We start from the raw sequence: 24,346 nt of genomic DNA, 5'->3' as shown, positions 1-24,346 counted from the left end.
CTTAAACAAACAATCAAAAAAGGTGTGAAATATAACCCTCATTTGCCCTCGCTACAGTTTATTGTACTGTACAAAGTAGCAGTTTGGCGGTAGAGCCCAAAAGCCATCTATGACCCACGAGGCCGAAGCCTCAGGCCGCCTTAACTTGCACTACACACACATTCACCCAAAACAAGCAACGGACAGTGGAGTGAGAGGTTTGCGAACACAGAACATTGAGTGTTTAGTCACTTTGTTTCCTTATTTTTAGTTTTTTTTTGTCCCTTTGCTCTGTGCATTTTGTAACCCCAGCAGGTTGTCTAGCACACCCGAACACACACACAAACTCCACTCCCCTCTGAAGATGATGCAAAGACACGCGTCCTACCATAGGAGGAACCAATGACAGTTAGGAACTCGTTTGTGCATTCCCCCCCCCCCCCCCCCCCTATTTTCTCCCTCGTTTTATATTAATTACAGTAATATAACATTTTAACGCATTGCCATTTCAATTCAATTAGTCATCATTCCATTTAGAGAACTCGTAACTCTTATTCGTCTCAAGACCGAGACGAGGGGGTTATGGGTAGAGGGATAAAGATAAGAGGAAGGGAGAGATGAGAAAAGGTTGAGGAGGAGGAAGAGGAGGAGGAGGACGAGGAGGAAGAGGGTGCTACTGGATCTGGCAGGCTGTGGAGGAGGTGGCGGCCTGGCAGCACATGCAGGTGGGGTTGACTGATTTCGGGGGGATGAGGTCCAGGTCCTCGTCATCTGGGATCTCGTCCAGCCGGTAGCCATCCTTCAGGAGCTGGATATTCAGGTCCTGGTTTATTTGCTGTGGGGGGTGGGGGGGGGGGAGAGGGTGGTGATCAACCTCAGCATTGGGCATCATACAAGGATTGCAGTTACTTCATAGGGAAGTTACAACACAGCGTTCCAAGGAAAGGAAATATCAGAAAAAACGACCGGTGTATGACTACCGCTGTCAAGTGGCATGAGATCAAATAGTTAAAGTGAAGTTGTCTGCAGGAAGCGTTGCATTTTGAGGTGTCTAGGGATTGCATGAACTCGAGGGTCTCACGCCGTCAGTCATTTTCAATTTGAATATTCCATCAGCCAAGGAAAAACCTCCAAGACTCCAATGAAAAAAATCCAATGCTCATGGAGTAATTAACTGTGTAATGTGAGAAAAGAACTACATGTGTACATGCTGGGGACGTGCGTGATGATATATAGCAAATACTAGTCTAGCGGGGCCAGACTCGTATGGCAATATGCATCTGGGATAAATTTCGGTGCAAGGTACCTTGAAGTGGGTGGGAGGTTTACTTCAATTAAACGTTCACAGGGTTTTAGACTGAAAGCCATAGACTGCAGGCCAGACCTGTTTGCAGCATAGATTCTGGTGCACTGAAACACCATTTCAACAAGCGGTCCCGATATGTCAACTCTGGCCCTGCAAGACTAAGGTGTGCCGTTATATGTTACGGCATCACTACGGTGCGTTATGATGTTATGAATGCTTAAATGGGGTGCGTTAATGTAATATAACTTGCACTTCACGAGTATCAGCGGCGTGGGGGGTAAAGTAGGGTTAGACGGGTTAGTCAGAACGTGTAAGTACCTGCTCCCTCAGACATCTCACCTCGGCTGAGGAATATCCTGACGAGGAGTATCTGGACATGTCAAAGTCATCATCGCTGAAAGAGGAACAAACATACAGTTAGACGCTAGCAGCTACAAAGAGCATACAAGCACACATACTTTTAAAGGGGCAGATGAAGGAGCACCTTTCATTCTTAATTTTCAGTCGGAGAAACCGTGTTTAATTATTGTTTTCCCAGGTTATAATAACAGGAATCATTTCATGACTGCGTGATGGTGTAACCTCACACTCTCGTCAAACATCTTTTAGGGTGTTCAGGTATCCTGTGCCACAGTGGACTATTATGTTGGCATCGAAAGGCCTGTGTTCACATTGAACAAAACTTTTATGACTGACATTCAAAGTTAATGCATGCCTCCCAACCGGATCTTCCCATGAAATGAACTTCAAGTAATGGTGTGCCTCTCAGGGACAGAGAGGAGAAAAGAGGGGATGAGTGTGGTATATTAATCAGGAACTCCCTGGAGACATTCTCTAACTGAGGCAAACAAGCTCATTTAGATGCTTTCTATACACTGCTCTTGACTAAAGAAAAGAAGTAGTTAGGGAATACTTTGCCTTCTCCACAGAAATGTAATAGATACTTATGTATGTGTGCGTGTGTGCGTGTGCGTGTGCGTGTGTGTGTGTGTGTGTGTGTGTGTGTGTGTGTGTGTTTGTGTGTGCGTGCGTGCGTGTACTTGGGGTGGTGTACGTTCTCAGAGTGTAAAAGCGCGGTTTATCAACAAAAAAAAAAAAAGTACTGTTTATCATTTCGGAGGCCTTCATGTGTTTTGATTTAGAGCAAACCTATGAATGTCCTCTGTCGTGTCCTCTTGTAATCACATGCGTGTATGTTTATATGAAACATATGTATATGTGTGCTCAAAGGAGTGTGTTTCTGTGCAGCAGGAGGGGACTGCGGTGAAGTGAAGTCATGTGATGTGATGTGCACACACGCACGTGTGCGTGTCTGTGTGCCCTGCAGCTGGGGACTGGTGTGAGAGAGGAGTTGGCATTTCAGCTGAATTGATTAATCACAAGAAAACCAGCAGAGGCAATCTGCAGCCTTCTATTGATTCCCCAAGTAATTACAGCTTCATGTTTAATGAAGCTCAACTCATTGGGCTACAACTGGCCTGAAGACTCAACTCCTCGACTCCCTCCTCTACACACACTTGAGCCCTGATGGCCCCTCATCTTAAACCCCGTTCTCCAGTCCTCTAACCCGCACAGACACCCTAGATCATCTGTCTGTGTGTAGCTGAGCCACGGACGCCCACCTCTCCAGAGTGCAATAAGAGTAATCAGACTTCGGTTCGGATGACTCACCGCTTCCCCTAAATACCGTAATGATTGGCAGGCGCCTCTGCCGTCCTCTCACCGCAGGTCTGCAGGCGAGAAGCCACCCGCCATTGAGATGCAAATGGCCGCTGGGCTTTTGTCTCTAAACCGGATTACTTCTGCATTTCAGAACGGCCTGAAAGGTTCAAGTCCGTTTCGTTTTTATTTTCCCAGCCATTCTGAATGAGCACCTGCGCCTCCCGTAGGAGCTGATGAAAGGCCAGGGGGTTGCAAAACACTGCCGTGTGTTAGATTCCAGGCCAAGACCACTGCCCAGACCAGACCAGACCAGACCACACTGGACCAGACTAGATCACACCGGACTCGTATCAGAATGACTGAAGCTTGATTTTTTTTCTTGATTTTTTTTTACATTTTGACCCAAATTATGCAGTCCACGGCAGAAGATAACAGAAAAAAAAAGCTTTCTGGAGAAGCTGATCTGGCCACTTTTGGAAGCTGCTTCACTTGAGGAAGCCGCTGTTCAGAAGTCATTAGCCTCAAAGAGACAGTCAGGTTAGAGGAAGCTCATTCTCTGACTCAGCTCCCAGCAATAATTGAGTCGTGCTAATCCAATTACAAAATGAAATAGCTGCGCGGCTCTAACACTCACCGTTAACACGGCGGACTCACGCTGAGGAACGAATAGCCTCCATAATATTCATCACCCTCCTCTAATGAGAACACAAAACACACCCCACACCCCGTCCTCAACACACACACACACACACACACACACACACACTTTAACATTGCACATAAAACTTACAATAAACGACGCAAACTACAAATGATGTACTAGCCTAATGCTCCCAGCTGCACTTACTGATCATTATTTACCTGAAAAGTTCATTTCCAGCCAGAACATTTATACTAGAAAATCCCTTAATGATGCCCTTCAGGTGATATGGATGGAATCAAGCAGCGAGGTGGGTTTGTACCTGTCTGTGTCCAGCGCTACCAGAGGCTTCTCGTCCGGACTCTGATCTAGGGATGAGTAACCCTTGTTGGGCACCACAAGCCTGAGAAAGAGGAAATAAGAGAGAGAGAAACAGGTTTGTGAAAGAAAGAAAAAAATCTGGTGTTTTTGTTATTGATTATTCAACTGTCTGCCGCACATCGAAATGTCTCGAGTCGCAACTCACTGCATAACACCTGTATCACCAGAGCAGATAAGACACAGGGAGTACATTTGAATAAAAGGGATTTGCACTGCCAGTGTAATTCAGCAGAAGCACCAGGGGTGAGGGGGAGACATCTGATAGCTGACATCTCTGGCTTGTTCTTCAGATATGTACAACCGATTTATATGCAAATATCTCCAGGAACAAAAGTCGGTGGCACCTTGCGTGTGTATATTTATGCGTGTGTGCGTTTGTGTGTGTGTGTGTGTGTGTGTGTGTGTGTGTGTGTGTGTGTCTGAGCTCTCCAGAGGTGTTTAATCTGTACCCTTCAAGATCTTCCCACAGTTCATAGATATTCAGACCATATCTTCAAGCCTCATGTTTCATCTTTATTAATCCAGACAGGGACTGGTTTTGAAGATCTGTGTGTGAGTGTGATTGGGGTGGCAGTCTCTCACACGAACACTCCCCAGCTGTCACCTGCAGGGCCCTTCCTTCTCGGATTGAGACTTTCAAATTTCAACCTTCAACTCATACAGCATAACTCATGTTCTGAGTTAAGAGCATTTAGTTTAAGTCTACTGTTTCTGCGGCCTGATATTGAGGGGACACTGACACTCTTGAATAATGCTTTGTTCAGTATTCTTTAAAGAGGACTAATATTTCAAGGGCTTGAGTGCTGTGGCAACCAATGAAATAAAAGAGGAAGGGACAGTGTTATCTCCAACTACTTGTTTTTGAAGTGTGCCTGTGTGCGTGTGTATGTGTGTGTGTGTGTGTGTGTGTGTGTGTGTGTGTCTGTCTCACCGTGTCCTGGCCATCACATTGTTCTTCTTGGGCTGCTGATTGACGGGACTGCCCACGGTTCCATTCTTGACCGAACCCTTCCTGGCCATCTCTCTCTGTTTCTCTGTCAATCAAAAGCCAGCGAAGAAGACATCAATCAAAAAAAAAAAAAAACGGAGGCAGAGGCAGGACACTGACAGCAAACACAGAACCTTGCATCAGCTGAGCAAAACAATAAACCTTCAAAATGACAGCATTACATGCACTGTGGGAAAAGACAGTGACAGCCTACTCAGGCTTCTCTCTCTCTCTCTCTCTCTCTCTCTCTCTCTGAGCGGATGCGGAAGTGAGTGGGCGTGGCGTTTGCGAGTGTGAGAGCGTGTGCACGTAGTCGTTTGGCTTGAGTGTGTTCTCTCTCTACCTTTTCTATCTTTTTTGTATTTGTGGTTTCTTTTTTATGATTTAGTTTTCTCTTTGTTTGAGTTATTTATTGTTAAAGTAGTCTAAAGTAGTTTCCCTATTGGGAGTGAGCACCCAGCGTACTGCTGGGTGTATTGTGGTTTGTTTTGTCTAATGGCTTTTGAAAGTCTAAGTCGGCGCCACGCAATTAAGATAGGTGCAGATAATGATATATCAGTTGAGGAGTGTAGTTTAGCCGTAGGTAGTATTGTTGGTTATGGAAGTGTGGTTTCAGCATCTAGAATGAATCGATCTGTTGTCCTGTTCTTGGACAGCGTTGATAAGGTGAATACGATTGTAGAGCAGGGCATTGTGGTTAACGACACATTTGTCAATGTTCTTCCACTTGTGACCCCGGCTAGACGAGTAACACTGTCAAATGTACCTCCTTTCATAACAGACGAGTTTTTGGAACGAGAATTAGCAAGACATGGAAAACTTGTGTCCTCAATTAAGAAAATTCCTCTTGGATGTAAATCCCCGCTTCTAAAGCATGTCGTGTCATTCAGGAGGCACGTTTACATGATTTTGAATGGTCACTCTGGCGAACTGAATGTTAAGTTCCAATTCCAAGTAGATAATTTTCAGTATATGATTTTTGCGTCTACTGATAACATGAAGTGTTTCTTCTGCGGGAAAGAAGGCCACGGTATTAGATCGTGTCCTGAGAAAAGTATACCTGCTAAGGATGCGCAGGCTGATAAAGAAGGCGAAAGTGCTAACGGCGGTCAAAGTAGAACAACTGGAGATGCGCCGGTTAACAGAGAAGAAGACTGTGTTGATGGTGAACACGGTGGATTAATGGGAGATGCACCGACTAACAGAGACAACGGCAATCATGATCATAGTGGGAGTGCAGAGGAGCATAATGGAGAGACTAGGCCGTCTTCTGGTCCGGAGGGTGCAGTAACCGACAACATACCGGTAGGTACAGAAAATAAAACTAACTGTGATGCTACGGTAGAAAATGGTGAAAGTATGCCTATTGTGGAAAATAATGAAAGTTTGCAAGCGAACGTAAGTGCTTCAAATGATACAATGAATCTGATGATGGACAAAATAACCAGTGATTTAATGAATGGGAAAGGTGAGAATGCAGTTACAGAACACACAGAGCCACTTTTTTGTGCTGACGATGCAATGGAGGATGAGCAAGTATCGGCTAAGAAACCTAAGAGGAAAACGAATACTAGGGATGCTTCTAAAAATGCGAAAAAATTTGCGAATGAAAGTAGATCAGATAATTTGCTTGTTGATCTTGATAATGATTCAGACTACCCTTCATGCTCCCCTTCTCCAAGGCCATATAACTTAAAGATGATCAAAAGTTTCTTGGGGTCCACTAAAAATATCCGAGGGGTCAAAGTGGAAGAGCATTTTCCAGATATAAGAGCTTTTAGCACGGCAGTTCAGCATTTCAAGCATGTGAAAGGAAATTTTACTGAACAAGAGGGTTATAGACTCAATAAATTACTGACAAAGATCAATCAGCAAGTGGACGAAAATGATGGTAATGGGACATTGTAAATGTATTGTCTTGTGTCTATTATTTGTTTTTGTCCATTTGATTTCATGCTCTCTTTCATGTATGGGTGATTTCAAAATAGCAACTTTAAACATCAATGGTGCAAGAGATTTCAGGAAGAGAGCGAAATTATTTGAGTTGATGAAACAGAAGCATAGCGATGTAATGTTTATTCAAGAAACACATAGTGATGAGAAAAATGCTGCTGACTGGGTCAGAGAGTGGGAAGGGAAAACTTTCCTTAGCCATAAAACCTCTGTGAGTGGAGGAGTTGGACTGCTTTTCTCTAAAAACTTTGTTCCTCAGTCCTACTCGTTTGAGAATATAATAGAAGGAAGACTCTTAAAAGTACGAGCGGTCTTTGATAAGTGTGTTTTTGTTTTCATGTGTGTTTATGCACCTTCAACCGGAGTTGATCGGATGATTTTTTTAGACCAATTATGTAATGCACTGAAGAATTGTAAGAAAGATGAATATTTGTTCCTATCAGGGGATTTTAATTGTACAGAGGCAAATATTGACAGGAATCACCCTGAACCACACAGTGCTTCACGCAAGAAACTTATTGAATTAATAAATATGCATGAACTAAGTGATATTTGGAGGAATTTTAATGGTCAAAGACAATACACATGGGCACATGCCAGAGATAATTTTTTGTCCATGGCCAGGCTTGATAGAGTTTATAGTTTCAAGCATCATGTTAATGTTTTCCGAAATTGTAAAATCTTCCCTGTTATGTTGTCGGATCACAGTATGGTGCAAAGTGTAGTAGGTTTGAAGTATATAAAGCCTATGAGTGCATATTGGCACTTAAATACATCTTTGTTGAGCGATGCACATTTTAAAGATGTTTTTATTTTTTTCTGGACTAGCTTTAGAGAGACTAAGTCTTCATTTGAATCCTTACAACAGTGGTGGGATTTCGGAAAAATTCAGATCAGGCAGTTGTGTCAACAATATACTGCCAGCGTCACAAGCGATATAAATAAATCTATGAACAGACTTGAATTGGAAATAGTGCAACTTCAAGATATGGCTGAGTCAACAGGGGATTCTGCGCATATTGAGGTAGTAAAAACTAAAAAGGTGGCTTTGGCTGATTTGCTGGATGTGAGAGCACAAGGTGCCTTGGTGCGATCCCGATACCAGAATGTGGCGCAGATGGATGCACCATCCAAGTTCTTCTTTGGGTTGGAGCGGAAAAACGGGCAGGCCAAGTGTATGCATGCTCTACTTTCTGAATCTGGGAGTCTTTCAGTAGACCCGGCAGAAATTCGGAGAATTGCAGTCAAGTTCTATGCCAGTCTCTATACCAGTGAGTATACTGAAAAGCCCGTCATGGAAAATTATTTTTTTGATGACCTTCCAAAGATTCCAGAGGATTCTGTTAACGATTTAGAGACTGCATTTTCTTTGGATGAATTAACTAGTGCACTTCAGAGCATGGATTGTGGGAGGGCGTCTGGCATTGATGGGCTGCCTGTAGAGTTCTACAGATGCTTCTGGACTGATCTTGGAGGAGATTTGCTAGAAGTTTTAAATGATAGCATTGATAAAGGACAGCTGCCAAAGAGCTGTAAACGAGCTGTTTTAACTTTGCTTCCAAAGAAAGGGAATCTGCAGGACATTAAGAACTGGAGGCCTGTTGCACTTTTGTGCTGTGATTATAAACTACTTTCAAAAAGTCTGTCTAATAGATTAAGGAAGGTAATTGGAAAGGTAATCCATTCTGATCAGGCATATTGTGTACCAAGTAGATGTATTTTTGATAATATCACTCTGGTTCGTGATTTTTTAGAACTGTCAAAAGCTTTGAATTTGGATGCTGGTTTAATCTCTTTAGATCAAGAGAAAGCGTTTGATCGAGTCGAACGTGAATATTTATGGAAAACCCTTGCAGCCTTTGGTTTTAGCCCAGTATTTATTGACAAAATTAAAGTACTGTATTGCGACGCTGAGAGTATATTGAAAATTAATGGTGGTCTATGCTCTCCATTCAAGGTTCTAAGGGGGGTAAGGCAGGGCTGTGCCCTTTCAGGAATGCTATACTCCTTAGCTATTGAGCCTCTTTTACATAAACTTAGGATGCTTATTTCTGGTTTTACTGTACCATGTTCTGATTCTAAACTGTTATTATCTGCCTATGCTGATGATGTGGTCGTTATTGTGAAAAGTCAAAAAGATATTGAACATCTTATTAAGACTGTTTCAGATTTTGGAAAGATTTCCTCTGCAAAAGTTAATTGGAACAAGAGTGAAGCCCTGTTAATAGGCAAATGGGATAAAGGGGAAGTATTAACCTTCCCTCAAGGGTTGAGTGTGGTTAAAGAAGGTTTCAAATATCTTGGGGTATTCCTCGGAGATAAACAAGTTCAAATGAAAAACTGGGATGGTGTTTTGGAAAAAGTTAAAGGGCGTCTTGGTAGGTGGTCTTGGTTACTACCAAAAATGTCCTATAGGGGGCGAATACTGATATGTAACAATTTGGTGGCATCATCTTTATGGCATCGTCTGATGTGCATTGACCCTCCTCCAGGTTTGATTTCAAACATCCAGTCATTAATTGTGGACTTCTTCTGGGATAAATTACACTGGATACCCCAAAGTGTTTTGTTCTTGCCAAAAGAGGAAGGTGGGCAAGGTTTAGTCCATCTGGCAAGCAGAGTTGCTGCTTTCCGCCTCCAGTTTTTACAAAGACTACTCTATGGACCAAATGACTTAGTGTGGAGGCCTCTTGCATGTACTCTATTGAAGAGTCTAGGAGGTTTGGACATGGATCGTTCTCTTTTCTTAATGGACCCAAGGACATTATCTACCCAGAGACTACCTTGTTTTTATTGTGGAGTTTTTAAAGTGCTTTCTTTGTTTAAAATACAAAGGGAAGCCTCTTCCTCTCTTTGCTGGCTTTTGCAAGAGCCTTTAATTAGAGGGGCACGTTTGGATGTTTCAGCAGGAATGATGCCATCTTTGGATAACATCCTAAGCAATAAGGGTGTCAAAACGTTAAGAGACCTTGTGACTGTGGCTGGGCCAACCTTAAATAATGCAGAAAATCTATCATCAATTTTAGGAATAAGGTCTTTGCGAATTGTCACACAATTTTTAAACAAGGTCAAGGATACTTTAACGGAAAGAGAAAAGGTTATATTACAGTCTTTTAATAATGATGCAGTGTTTTCTGATGATGAAGATTTTTTTCCATTGTTGAATATTACACCTGACTATGCCGATTGTGTGGGTACTTACCTAGAGGCAATTGGCCTTAACCTAGAACTTACAGATGGGAAGGTTTTTTATAAAGCCTGTGTTAAGGTTTTAAATAAGCAAAAATTAAATTCAAGAGTTGACACACCATGGCGAAGGAAACTTAATCTCGATGATAATGTAAAACCTGCATGGAGAGCTTTATATAAACCACCATTAACGAAAAAATTTGCTGATTTGCAGTGGAAAATCTTACATGGTATAGTAGCTGTCAATTCTTTTGTTTCTGTCATAAACCCAGCTGTTGATGATAAGTGTCCTTTTTGTGTAGAAAGAGAAACTGTTTTTCATTGTTTTATGGAATGTGAAAGACTTGGATCTTTGCTTTGTCGTCTACAGTTAATATTTAGAGCTTTTAAGGTTGTATTTACCAAAAATTGTTTTATTTTGGGTGTTATGTACATGCAGAAGAAAAAGTCTCAGTGTCAATTATTAAATTTTATAACTGGACAAGCAAAGATGGCAATATGGATCAGTCGCAGGAATGCTCTAGAGGGTGTATCTGGTCAGGATTGTCTTCATGTTTTTTTAAGATTGGTCAAGTCCAGAATGATGATCGATTTTAAATTTTATTCTGCAATGAAAGATATTGATGGATTTGTGAGTGTATGGGGATACAAAGAGGTACTATGCTCTGTCAGTATTTATGAATTGATATATGGATATGTGTTGAGATAAAGTGCTTGCACATTGCCCTGTTTTTGAATTTTCTTTTTTACTTTTTTCCCCTTATTTCACATTTATATCTGAAAGATAATGGAAAATGGATGATGTAAATAAAGTTTTTTACTAAAATTCAAAAAATTCTCTCTCTCTCTCTCTCTCTCTCTCTCTCTCTCTCTCTCTCTCTCTCTCTCTCTCTCTCTCTCTCTCTCTCTCTCTCTCTCTCTCTCTCTCATGTAGTTTTATTGGCATGACCAGTGTTTCAAAAGCACAGGTTTACAATAAAGTAATGATAACAATTATTTATAGGGGGAAATCAAGATTTAAACAAGGATTAAGAATCGAATGGAAATATTGTCCCTGACTGTGGAAAGCTTTTTTCAGCTGAAACCCAAAGCTGCTGGCCTCCTGACCTACTCTCGAGGGCTGGCTCACAGCTCTGAGCCGCCCCCCGCATGCAGAGAACCATCCGGAAAGTCATGAGCACGCACTTTCCTTCGTCTGCTCGCTTATTTTAGAGAGGTGACCTACGTGCAACTTTTGGATGACCTGTACTGAGTTTACGAGTCCCCTGCGCGCGTGCGAGAGTGTGTGTGTGAGTGTGTGTATGTGTGTGTTTGTGTGAGTGTGTGTATGTGTGTGTGTGTGTGTGTGTGTATGTGTGTCTGTGTGGGTGTGTTTCTTCTGTGGGGCTGTAAATAACCTCTCTCTGCCACCTGCACGATTGCAATACAAACTTTAATTAACATCAGAGCTGTGCCGTCTGTGGAGGACAAACATCGAACAGAGGGAGAGAGAAAGACAGGGAGAGAGAGAAAGACAGGGAAAGAGCGAAAGACAGAGATGGAGAGAACGAGAGAGAGAGAGAGAAAGCGTGTGTGAGTGTTTGGAAAAGAGATAGAGAAAAATAAAGAGAGAGAGGGGATGGTAAAGAGAACGAGAGAGAGGAAGAAAAGAGATGAGGTGACCTTCCTTCTACAATGATTAAGAGGAGCTGGGAAAAAAAATGGCCATTCGATGGTTCATCAGGCCACTGTTCTCAAGCCCTGAGACGCCGCCAATCCATCAGCATCTCCCTCTCTCTCCCTCCCCCTCTTCCTCTCATTCCTGCCCTCCTCCTCTATGAATAAAACCCATCAGTGTGTGTCCAGTCCATCGACTGATGGCATGAATGACAGACTGACTCCTCAATCTCAGACAGGCTTGAGCCCAGGCCAGACGGCACACAGAGCCGGCTCTCTGATCTAAAGCCACTGTGCTGTGGCCAAAATGACCTATGGGCACATATATTAACACTAACACACACAGAGAGAGACACACAATCACACACACACACACACACACACACAGTCTGCTGGGATTCTTTTAAAATCAGCAGCAGAAGGTCTCTGTGGCTTGTGACCTTTAAGACCAAGTGTTTGCTATTCACACACACCGTCTCGCAAACATACATGCTTTCCAATCTTCACCTGTAGAGAAGAGGGCTTTAAATTCACATTCATGGACGGACGGACGGGCGGACTGACGTACACACACACACACACACGCACACACAAACACACACCTCAGGCATAGAGTGTGACTCATTGCTCATGACTTGCTGAAGGCTTGTATTTCAGTCAACACACAAACATACACAACTTACCAATCTTGACCTGTAGTGGCGAGGGCTTGTAGTTCATGGCCACACCCTCGGGCTCTCTCGTGTCTGCGTCCGCCTCACAGGTGGCAGTCGCAGCGGGGTCCTGGACACACACACACACACACACACACACAGAAAGAGAGCGTGAGAAATCCACACAAACAGACGTCCATCCTATTGCTCAGCTTGCTTACAAACACACACGCACGCACACACAGACACACAACCAAAAATAGAGAGGCAGGCCATCAACAGCATCAACAGCCTACGATAGTGTAGGCCACGATAGTAATGAATAGCATGACATCCAATTCTTAACCTGCCTTTCATAGCCTTCCCTCAGAGCGAAACTCTGTTCTAAGGAACTGTGAAATGGCGGTGGGCCGGTGTGTTTACTGGCGAAGAGGGAGAAAGAACAGAGAACAGAAAGAGGAGAGAGTTGAGCCCTTACACACACACACACTAGAGCTGACTTCAGACGTCTGTCTGTCCCAGCGCCTCAGCGACTCCATTCGTGAGTCATCCCACACCTGACAAGAGCAGGGACTGTGTGGGCGCAGTGCTGTGCATGCAAATGAACGAGTGCCACCACTGTCTGGAGCTTGTGTTTGTGCGTGTGTGTGTGTGTGTGTGTGTGTGTGACACTACAACACACTACACTTTCGAGCACGTCTCCAGAGTGACCGCTTCAAGCTGCCGTTTGTGAGGAGAGAAACGTCAGCCGTATCACAGCTCTTTTTGACTCACTGGAGGGACAATATACAGACAACCAGAAGAGGCTTCAGAGCTACCACAGAGCACTAACTCAACAGAGCTCACTGGAGACAGACACAGAGAGAGAGAGTCAGGGAGACAGAAGAGAGGGTGAGGAAAAACAGAGATGTAAACCGTCATGACATAGCACAATTTCAAAGAGGCCTCTTTCTCAATGCCCTTTAACTAAGTCTCTCTCCATTCTGATACTAAAACGATAGGCTATATAAGCTAATTTTATTCTATTCAAAATGTATCTGTTAAGATGAGATCTTTTCAAAGACTGTCTGTCTGCCTGCCTGCCTGTCTGTCTAGACTTTACTAAAATACCGAGTGCCATATCAGCCATCTAAACTCACTGCCAACTGGGACATTGCTGGGGAGCCAGCCCATCTGATGTTCTTGGCTCCTGTTCCAACTTCCAAAGCCCAAAAGATACACACACTCTCTCTCTCTCTCACTCACACGCGCACACACCGGCTCTTTTGACACAGAATGTTTACCTCCATCAGACCAGGCTCGCCTGATGTCCACTCCCCACTATTATCACCTGGATGATGTTTTCTTTTCTCTCCTTCACAACATTACTTCTCCACTACATCCTAAACACTAGTACAACACTACACTCATTTAAAAGCTCTTCATAAATATGCCACTCTCCAACACTGGCACAGGGCAAAAGGGATTGACAAAGCAGCTCGCCCAGGGTGGCATTCCCCACCACAGCTGACCCACAGGACTCCAGGTTAGTGCCAGTGCAACTGCTGGTGGGATCTTGTCAGTGACTTCACCAGATCACATCAGGGGAGACGACAGCAGCAAGGGTGGGTGAAGGGGGGGTTGTTGTGTGGCGCTGCTGGAGTCTGAACAGAGGGGATTGTGGGAGCACGGGTGAGCCAGGCCTCTCGCCGAGCCGAGCCCTACGCTGCGCTGAGTGCTCCCAAGGCTCACACAGAGAACTCATTATAGTCCACCACAAGCGCGCCCTTATTCTGGCGAGTGAGGGCAGCAGGGTGGGGACGCAGTGGAGGGGTGTGAGGGAGTAGTGGTGAAGACCATGGGAGGGTGTGTGTGTGTGTGTGTGTTGTAATGTATGTGTTTAGCGACTGAGTCGCAGGCAATGCCTGTATTGAGGTTTCCCGCAGTCATATGGGGGCATTGTGAGTGTCTGACATGACCACCTCTTCATCACGTCAACACTGGCTTATGCAGACGCCTACTACAACAAGCAAGACTTATGAAGCTCTGTGTGTGTGTGCGTGTGTGTGTGTGGATGACGCTATGAGCTGGCACAACACAGAGTGGGAGATGGCTGTTTTGGAGTTGTAGGCTATGCGAGTGAAAGTCTGTGTAGAAAACAGTGGAAGTCCACTGAGAACGTTCCACGCTCAGAGCAATTGGCCGCTGCTAGCTAACTTTAGCAGTAAATTACACCGAAACACACAGTCATCGACCAACATGCTGCTGCTAGTGTCTAGGAGGGGGGAAAAAAACAAAAACACCTAACAGGAGCAATTAGCCTTCAGGATTCTCCTGGAAACAAAAGAACCAAACAAGCTGTGGTCCTTTTCGACGGTGCTAATTACTAAGAGACAGCCAGAACAGACTCCTCAGGAATCAGACTGCTCAGCTCCTAACCATACCCACAGGAGATGGGGAGTAGAACAGCTTGCCTTCCCTTCTCAAAGAGCTCATCCTTACAGAAATACATGAAGCTTACAACGGCCCAGCAAGAAGAAAGGCACCCCTGACACATAAACACTGAGACGGCAATCCCACGTGCTTGTTAAAAATAAATAAAAAAACATTACTGAGGATCAGGACTGAGCAATACTCCACTCCCTTGGCAAGCCTCTAGGAGCCAACCTCAGTCTCAGACTTTCCCCCAGGAGAAATGTATAGGGAATATAAAAACAACAATATGGTGTTTCGATTTATCCTCGCTGGTAGACAGACCGGCAGACAGCAAGGTAGGAAGTGGCAGCATTGCAGCGCTGCCCTCAGACAGCAGAGAGCACGAGAGGTCGAGTCTCATAGACTGGCGTGATCATTGATGGGAATAGAAAAAAAAACAACATGTTGCTTGATTTATCCTCGCTGGAAGACACTGACAGACAGAGCGGCAGACAGCAAGGTAGGAAATGGCCACTGCAGTGTTGTCCTCAGACAGCAGACAGTACGAGAGGTCGAGTCTCATAGACTGGCGTGACCATTGATGCTACTGGGGGGAAGGTAATGGGACCCTGCAGACCGGATGGATCGATGGGGAAACGGGGCTGACAATAAAAACACTGTGTTTCTGAGAAGTGAGAAGAAGGCAGCAGCTGCCTGCTCGGGTTCACCAGTAGTTGAGTGCTCAGTGTTCAAACAAATCCCCCCCGCAGCAGCAGCTGTCTTTGCCAGACTGTCTCCGGAAGACTTGCAGGTAGCTAAGCAGGGCCTGTGAGGGCTCCTCTAGCCACAGTGTGGGGCTTAGCAGCGGGGTGCTTTAGATCAGACTCTGCTCTGGGTACCAAGGGGATGCTCCAGTCCTCCTTAGCCTGGCTGGAAGAGCAGCACTTGGGCCCCTCTGCCTGGCCAAAGCTGGGCGCTGTGCCATGGACAGCTTGGCAAGATTGACAGAGAGAGAGAGAGAGAGATGCCAGAGACCACGTGCGTTTTCCAGAGACATTTTAACCTTGGACATAATAGTCTGCCTCAAGGATATTCTGATTAGATGGTTAAAAATGGCTGATTGTATACACACAAACAGTCATTCCGATCCAAAACATTCCAATGTTACCAATACAATACAAGAGCTGAATTATAAAGCTTTAGATGACAGATTGGCTCCAGATGATTGCTGTCAATTATGTCAATGTTGAAGCCACTATTTAAGAGAAAATTGTAAGGTCCTATGGGTAAACTTCAAGCAAGTCCAGATCGATATCAACAAGCACATGTCTAAACCCAAAACCTGAATGGAATATGTGATCAGGCCTAAAAAAAAAAATCCCTTACTCTCTAGCGCGCTCACACAAAAGAAAAGAAAACTTCAAAGCAATCCGGACGCACACACATGGGACAGTTCAAGGCGGGGGTTATGCTAATTTCACCAAGTTCTATGCACAGCATCAAAATGTCCCCCGTTGCGATGGGTGGTGTGATGCCCCGAAGGATCATGGGATGCCAGATGATGCAGGAGTAATCCATAGAGGGATCCAGAGCACCGGATTAAATTCTCACTACAAGCACTTATAGTCAGACATGAACAGGGGCTACTGTACACATCCAAGCCGTGCATGGGGGGAGAAAAAGAGCTTGAACAATTCCTGAACAAGACATGTAAACCAGCATAGCCTACACTAATATCACTGTGTTGAGGGGGGGGGGGGGGGGGGGGAGATGGCCCACATAGTGGTGTGTAGAATGAGGGTAAAACGGCACTATGGTGCTTGCTCTTTCAGACATGCTTGTTCCATCAGCGCAGATGGATAAGGGGGGACTGATAAGCCAGTGTGAGCACAGCCATCAAGGTCACTTGGGAGGAGATTGCTCAATTTCTTTGACTGGCTCAGACTGGTTGTGTAGTCATTGAGTGGGACAGCTTTAATAGGGTTACCTGCACTACACACACACACACACCACATACACGTTCATGACCCCCACTCTGATTATGGATCTGTGACCTTTCTGTTCCAGCCACCAACCCCTCTCCGTTAGCCTCCATGGCTCATCACACAGGCATCGCTCAGGCTGTCTCCGCTGTGGGCACGGCTGCTACCGCTGCTGCTGATGCAGCTGAACCAGCTAGGATATAGGTGGGATTATTAATCTTTTCCTGCACCCCTCTGGGCCAATGGCAGCGCAGGCTGCCGGGTCACGTGACCACTGGTGAATGAGCTATACATAGAAAGTGCTGTGCGTGGATGGCTCACTGCTCCCGCTGTCCATCACTCACACAGTAGATCAGGAGACAATCGGAGTCACGTGATACACAGGGGAAACACACATTATTATCATCATCATCATCACAGGGAGCCCCTTACAGTGGAGCTGCTGTTACGCAAGAGCTAAAATGTTATCATTCTTGTTCAGAACTGCTCCAGGACAAATACATGAAAGTGGATGGAGGGAAGGGATTCCTTTTCATGAGAATTTTCTTTCTGTCAATGTCTTTCTCTTCAGTTTTACCACTTTACTATCAACTTGGTTGCTTTCCGATGCAGAAGCAGCCTGTTTATTTAGCCCCTATTAATTTAGGTGGGGTTAAATAGAAAAGAGCAATTGAAAACCAGCAGAGGTTAAGCCTTTCTTTGCATATAATGTCTCCCCCCCTCGCTTTTTGCGGGGCAGGTGCCCACTCATTGTTGGGCTGCCGTATTGAGAGGAAGATCATTAGCATGAGAAAGCATGAGTTGTGTGAGCATGTCTGTGTGTGTGTGTGTGTGTGTGTGTGTGTGTGTGTGTGTGTGTGTGTGTGTGTGTGTGTGTGTGTGTGTGTGTGTGTGTGTGTGCGTGCACGTCAGTACATGCATAAGAGAACAGCTGGCTCCTTGACTCACGCTGATGGGGCAGAATTGAGTTGGAGATGCACAAAGACACTAGGCTGCTGTACACACACTCATATGACTAATAGTCTACACCAGAAACAACTGTAAAATGCAATAATGCCAAAAATAAGCTAATTGGTGGCAATTATATCAATGGGAAATGGAATCATGATTTGACAGAGAGGAATAGCGTCAGACATCTGGCGAGTGACATCCTTTTACTTGCAGTCTTTTTGGTTTGAATACTGGGCACGTTTCAAAATATTCTGATTTTAAAATGCCCCTGAATTAAGATGAAAGTTGACATCAGCAGGTCTACAAAAATGTAGAATACTGAGCCTAGTATTAATGCGCCAATATTCAAATCTTCCACTAATTACAAGGAAGTTGACACAACAAAGACACAGGTGACAGTGATTTGATATACGAGTGACAGTAGACACGGTGTCGTAAACAATGAGCTCCCCACGGCTGTCCTGAGGCAGCTGACCCCATCCCAGGATCAACAGCCTCTTCAGAGGCCAAGGGAGGGTGGGGGACACAAAACAGCTGTTTGTTATCGACGATCAATGTCCTGGAGTGTGTGTGAGTGTGAGTGTGAGTGTGAGTGTGTGTGTGTGTGTGTGTGTGTGTGTGTGTACATCTGTTTGTGGGGTAGTTTATAATTCATATAAAAATGACTTCATAAGATTCATTACATACCAGATTCATAAGATTTTAGGTCCTGTTGTAGTAGTCAGGTTTGAGCCTAAACATCATCACTGTTGTTTTCCTCTTCTCATTGGTTCAAACAGTAAGGCCCTTTCATTCATTAAAGATCAACACTGGTCTCTGACAAAATAAACCAACCAACAGTGAATCTAGCCTACAGCGTATTGATCTATAATATTCTCCTGATTCATTCAAGCTCATCTGATCTCATACCATTACCAGCTCCCTGGCATTTAAACGGCTGAAACTTGACCCACGACCATAATTAGGCCACCCATCAGTACTACCGTAAACATAATTTGTTTTCCCAACTTGGAAAATGTAAGACACGGTTGTAGGCCCTGTCTATCCCGTGGTAGTCCCAACAACGTGTGCTGAAGAAGTAATGCAAGGAATATCTAGCTTACCTCTATGTATGACTCACCCAAACTATTTTACCGACACCCTCAAAGGCCTTAACTATGGTATGGTAAGTCAAGTCGAGTACATTTATATGGCAAGCATAGTAAAAATAAAAAAGCAAAAATACTCAACATGACAAACATCTAAGACAAGAAGGTATGACATATATAAAAATAGAGTCAAGTAAAACAAGGTCAAATAAAACTAAAATAAGATAAGACGAAACATATCATAAGAAGGTTTTACAGTAAAAGGAAGTAATATTAAATGGTATTGTTAATATTAAAACGGGGGAGATAATGACAAAAATAAGGGGTACCTGTTAACCACACAGTAAACCTGCGTAGTGCGTATGTGCGTAGTAGATTTACGCCTGACAAATCGCGTTCAGGCTGGACGACTGTTGCCACATTCGTACCGTGAATGAATTAATAAAATGTACAGGGCAAAGCCCAAACCGTTCTATTCAGCCCAATTGCAATGACAGTGGGAGTTGGCAACGCCTTCAATCGCAAGTTGTTTTGGATTAGTGAAATGATACAATGAAACAAAAACACCACACCCCTTTAATAATACTGACAAATAACATCTGTCGTCTCACAGCATAAACAAGCGCATCGTTATCTTTCAGCGCACTCACTCGTTACATCTTCGATAACTGTAACGTTGGCTACAGTCGAATGAAGGGCTGAGCACTGACAAACTAGCTAGCCAGATGACGTACTGTGGGTAAAGTACACACGTTTCACAAGAAAACGAAAATCTGAAACAGAATGGTCTTGACGAAACACAACAAGTCTATCGTCTCTTCCTTTTGGGCGTACATATTTTGACGAAATGATTAACGTTGAACGGTTAGGTTTGAGAAAACGTCATCCAGAAAAGCACGCCTCCGGTTAGCAAGCTCAATCGTATAACTGGTGCCTGATTGTCTATTCTAGAATGGTCTGGCTACGGCAGAGTATTTACAGATTTTGTTGCCGTGTTATTTTGAAACACAACCGCAGCTTTCTGCCAATTGTTTTACTACGCTATCAAGTTTATAGCAGACGTGTCTGAATAAACGGTAATGTTACTTACCAGCGGTTGCATCTCCGGGTTATCGTTCACTGCTGGTACTTGAAATCTATCAATTTCTTCCATCATATTCACACCGAGCCTGTCTTCAACTGTCTGTCTAACGCCGATATTATGACTATGGAAATTACAAACGCATTTATTCTGCTATCAATTTGACCGAAGGATGCTACAAAATGCTCGCATCATCCCAGTTTGTTTGCAGCTTCCCGTCCGTCCGTCACCACCGTAAAGCTGACAACATTAGGGAACGTCTTCCGGAAACAGATGAGCAACTTCACAGGAAGTGTAGTAGTAGCTAATAGTTTCTAAAACACGAAGTGTCATTGCTCGAATCTACGATGCACTATCGGCCTAATGTTGCCTTATATATGTAAACAGATTAAGGCTTTACAAATGAAACGTGTTCTCTTTATTTATATGAAAGAAAAAGCTATATCAAGACAAATCTAAAGTGAAATTTTAAGCCAAGGAAGTCTGCCTAAAAACACACCACCAGAGTAGACCATTCATTTCTGGGGAGTTGGAGATTATAATTGATTTAATTTAGGACCGTGTAATTAGAATGAATGAGATTGAATGACAATACAAATGTGACCTATGTCCATGTCAGAAGTCAGGAACAAACCAGATCAATTGTTAGGCTATTTCCCAATGCATTTGTATGTAAACTCCCTTAATATTTTCACTTTATTTTATAAATGACTTGATTTGTTTATTATATTTAATTAAACACTGTTTGATGCTTCAGCACAGATTGTATCTTGTTATATCAATATAGCCAGGCTACAAGAACTGAACTGATGTCACTGAGCTGAACTGAACAAGAGAACTGACAACTGAACACCCTCGCGCGTGATCGTTGCCACAGCAACCAACGCAAACAGTTGAAGGTGAGCAACCTAGACAGGACAGTGAAAACGACTGTTTTGTTTGTATCAAATTGAGTGTATCAGATTGTAAATTATTGTAGCTGCCTTTATTTACCATTCTGCTAATGGTGAATGACTAAGTAGCGGTCTTTCATAGTGCGCACCCAAAGTAACACTGTGAAACGATGCCTGTGCCACAAAAAACTGGGGCTGCCAAAGCCAAACAGGTAAGTTAACATTCACGTTATTTAGTTTGCTCACGATAAGGTTGACAAAGTCGTTTGAAATGACATGTCAGAATAACTTTAAATAATTAGGAAGATATATGAATAAGTAAGAAAACAATCCATACTGTATGAGAACCTAACGTTACGCTTTCTTGGAACAAGCTAACTTTTATATCATAGATAGCTAACCACCGTGATCGGGATCATATCAGAAGATGACGAATCAGCGTACAGGGATGAAGTACAGAAACTGACAGTGTGGTGCTCAGACAACAATCTGTCACTGAACACCACAAAAACGAAAGAATTAATTCTGGACTACAGAAGGCAAAGTGCAGTTCCGGCCCCACTCTACATCAACGGGGACTGTGTGGAGAAGGTCCACACCTTCAAATTCCTAGGAGCCAATTTATCAGATGACCTCTCATGGTCTGTCAACACCTCAGAGACAGTAAAAAAGGCACAGCAGCGACTACACTTCCTGAGAGTACTCAGGAAAAACAACCTGGAGTGTAAACTGATGGTGGCCTTCTACCGCACCACTATCGAAAGTGTACTAACCTACTGCATCTCGGCGTGGTACTCCGGTTGCACCGCAGCAGACAAGAGAGCCCTCCAAAGGGTCATCAACACAGCACAAAAAATCACTGGCTGCTCACTGCCCTCCCTGGAATCCATTGCCCGCTCCCGCTACCTTAGCAGGGCCAATAACATCTTAAAAGACTCCTCTCACCCAGGCCACCACCTGTTTACTCTCCTGCCCTCAGGCAGACGGTACAGATCCTTTAGAGCAAGGACCACGCGTCTTAAGAACAGTTTTTTCCCGACAGCCATCAGAACTCTAAATACCGACATGCACTAAACACTAAGCACTTTATTGACTACAAGTCACATACCATCTCAGGCACCTTACACATGTGCATAAACAAAGCTGTATTAATTGATGTATTTATTGAAGTACTTTAGTCTATGCCACCGCACTTTGTTCTACTCTTAATGTATATATATATTTTTTTGGGGGCTGTTCCTACTGTTTTTGGATAGTTGTAGTATTGTTATGTTATATGTTGTTGTTGTGTTATATGTTGTCCCTCGTCACACCAACAGGAGAAGCACTCAAAATTTCGTTGTATAAATACAATGACAATAAAGGCTTTTCTATTCTATTCTATTCTATTAAGTTAACTAAACTCACTAAAGTTTTTTTTTTTCCACAATTATTGCAAAACACTATACAAAACATACAGACAAGTGCTCAGCAAATCAACAATGAAGTAACAACAAATAAAGCAATATAAAATCAAATAATAAATCAAATAAGTTAGACACAGGGGACAGATACTACACAAATTGGAAACAAAAATTCGATACAACAAGGAAAAAAGATGACACTATTCCCCATTAAAGAGTTCTCTGTATATTTTCATAGTTCTTTTGGTAGTGGCTTTGCTGTCCAGTGTTTTAGTGTATTGTGCAAATTCATATGAGAATCTGGTAAAATTGGGGGTCACCTGCATTTGTGGATATGAAATTTGCCAAATAGGACAATCAAATTAGCACCTTGCTCAATGTGATGGCAGTGAGCTGTTTTCCCACTAAGTCATCCTATCTATGCCTAACTTTACGTACTGCTGATTAGCGTAGATTGTGGACCTACAGTAGTTGGTTGGTAGTTTTCTATTAGCAGTCTGTCATTACTCCAGTGATGTGCCGATGTTGAACTCATACAATTACCTTACCTTTTTGAAGGGGCCGAATTCCTTGCCCAAGGCCACTGCTTCAAAGGGAACCAAAGCGGCGAGCAAGAAAAAGGTAGGCCTTGACAGGCAAGTGCAAAACCTTTTTTGTCACTGTGTTGTGGGGTTAAATGACCGGTGCCAATGGCGGTTCTCTGTGATGTGTGGATTAGGATGATGAGGATGGTGCAGACTTGGGTGAAGGGGGTGAGGACTGGACACAAGGGAAAACTTTGGTGAAACCCCCGGACCAGCTGGACCTGACTGAAGCAGTGAGTATCACCAGATACATTAGGTATCACACAGTGTCAAATCTCAATCAGTGTTTCCAGCCAAATGATTTTGTTTCTTTTCGTCAAGATGGAAGGATGTAAAAGCAAAACATGTTTGCCAAACACAGTTTCCACCAAACTGTCATGTTATAATGAACTGAAATGTGTAATGCTATGGGAAGTTATCCCTGTTGCATTTATCCAATTTTGTCTGTGTTGTCAGTAATAAACCTCAGACCAAAATATGGGAGATCCTTATCTACTTTGTGTACTAATGACCACTTTTCATTGTGTTCCTGTTCTCCAGGAGCTGAAAGAGGAATTCACGAGGATCCTGACAGCCAACAATCCTCACGCTCCACAGAATATTGTCCGCTACAGCTTCAAAGTACATCTTTTTTTTTTTTTCTCTACTAATCTTAAATCACATGAAGAAAAAAAACACCTTATGGAAGACCACTGTGTTGACAGGATCAGTTGATTCTGCAATGAAATTAGCTGTTTGAGTTGGACATGGGATGTGTTAGAAAGTGTTGAGATCTCAGAACACAATTGTTGAACTCTTTATAAAAGATCATGGTTATTGTTTATTCCTGTTGAAATGTTGAAACACTCAGCTACAGGGTCATCCAAGGGACACTATACCATCTCTGGAAAGGAAAAACAATTAGAACAATTAGAAAAAAGATGTGAAGATTATTAAAGATATACTACAAATCCATGTTTCTAGGAGCGCTCTTATAAGGCCGTCAGTAGCGTTGACCAACTGGCAGTTCACTTTGTCCTGGACGGAAATCTTCTTCATAGGGACTCCGATGAGGCTCGCAGACAGAGGGCCAAGCAAGGCCTCCCAGAAGGTATGCTCTGCTCCATAGGACATTCAGTCTGACAGAGGCATCAGATAAGTATTTAGAGAATTGCAGTCAGCATTAAAATAAAGTGATACTCAGCAATATATCGTATAACATGGTACTTATACATTCAAAATAAGGAGAGCATATAAAGAAAGTATGGTGTCTTTACAAGTTCAGTTTATACTCTCCTTATTTACTAGCCAACCTGCCATCAGGACCACTGTACATTGTTGTGGCCCTCTGAGGACTGGGATGTACTGGGGTTATGAAACATGGTTGTTATGTGCATTGGAATAATACTGCTGTATTACAGAAAATCCCATGGATGCTGCAGTGGAGACAGACGAGGAGAAAACAGAGACTCCGGTAACGAGGGGGCACTTTCACACTCGATTCACAACCATTTATCATCATAAATCCACAGAATTAAGCACATGACTGTTGGCCCAAGGAACTTGACACCTAATATATCATGC

General features: G+C 43.4%; 2 protein-coding genes across 5 annotated transcripts in view; one reads left to right on the top strand and one right to left on the bottom strand.

Annotated features, from left to right (window-relative positions):
* Positions 1 to 416: 416 nt before the first annotated feature.
* fam219aa (family with sequence similarity 219 member Aa) lies at positions 417 to 20,181 on the bottom strand. 2 transcript variants are annotated; one of them, XM_012830092.3, is made up of 6 exons: positions 19,913 to 20,181; positions 12,438 to 12,537; positions 4,900 to 5,002; positions 3,910 to 3,990; positions 1,604 to 1,679; positions 417 to 814 (listed from the first exon to the last, which is right to left on the bottom strand). In XM_012830092.3, the coding sequence occupies exons 1-6, from the start codon at positions 19,976 to 19,978 to the stop codon at positions 653 to 655; spliced, it is 588 nt and encodes a 195-aa protein (XP_012685546.1). In that variant the 5' UTR covers positions 19,979 to 20,181; the 3' UTR covers positions 417 to 652. The 2 variants fall into 2 exon arrangements, with proteins under 2 accessions (XP_012685546.1, XP_012685547.1); XM_012830093.3 differs by having other exon boundaries at positions 1,625 to 1,679; positions 19,913 to 20,180.
* Positions 20,182 to 20,566: 385 nt separating this feature from the next.
* Positions 20,567 to 24,346, top strand: part of dnai1.2 (dynein, axonemal, intermediate chain 1, paralog 2) — a 34,208-nt gene continuing 30,428 nt past the window's right edge. For 2 of the 3 annotated variants that reach the window (XM_031577180.1, XM_042709345.1), the window contains exons 1-6: positions 20,810 to 21,008; positions 22,758 to 22,820; positions 22,918 to 23,016; positions 23,324 to 23,404; positions 23,747 to 23,873; positions 24,184 to 24,236. In XM_031577180.1, coding sequence (XP_031433040.1) covers positions 20,967 to 21,008; positions 22,758 to 22,820; positions 22,918 to 23,016; positions 23,324 to 23,404; positions 23,747 to 23,873; positions 24,184 to 24,236 — 465 coding nt within the window. In that variant the 5' untranslated portion in view covers positions 20,810 to 20,966. The other variant, XM_042709346.1, reaches the window with a different exon arrangement.

The sequence above is a fragment of the Clupea harengus genome, chromosome 12, assembly GCF_900700415.2.
Source record: "Clupea harengus chromosome 12, Ch_v2.0.2, whole genome shotgun sequence".
Taxonomy (NCBI): domain Eukaryota; kingdom Metazoa; phylum Chordata; class Actinopteri; order Clupeiformes; family Clupeidae; genus Clupea; species Clupea harengus.
Note: the sequence above shows the minus strand (reverse complement) of the source record. Positions and strands in the feature narration are given on the sequence as shown.

Coding starts and splice junctions, on each gene's coding strand:
- fam219aa (XM_012830092.3), bottom strand. CDS start 19,978: ATGATGGAAGAAATTGATAGATTTCAAGTACCAGCAGTGAACGATAAC. Junction 5,003..12,437: donor GCCACTACAGGTCAAGATTG/GTAAGTTGTGTA, acceptor TTTGATTGACAG/AGAAACAGAGAGAGATGGCC. Junction 3,991..4,899: donor AATGTGATGGCCAGGACACG/GTGAGACAGACA, acceptor CCTCTTTCTCAG/GCTTGTGGTGCCCAACAAGG.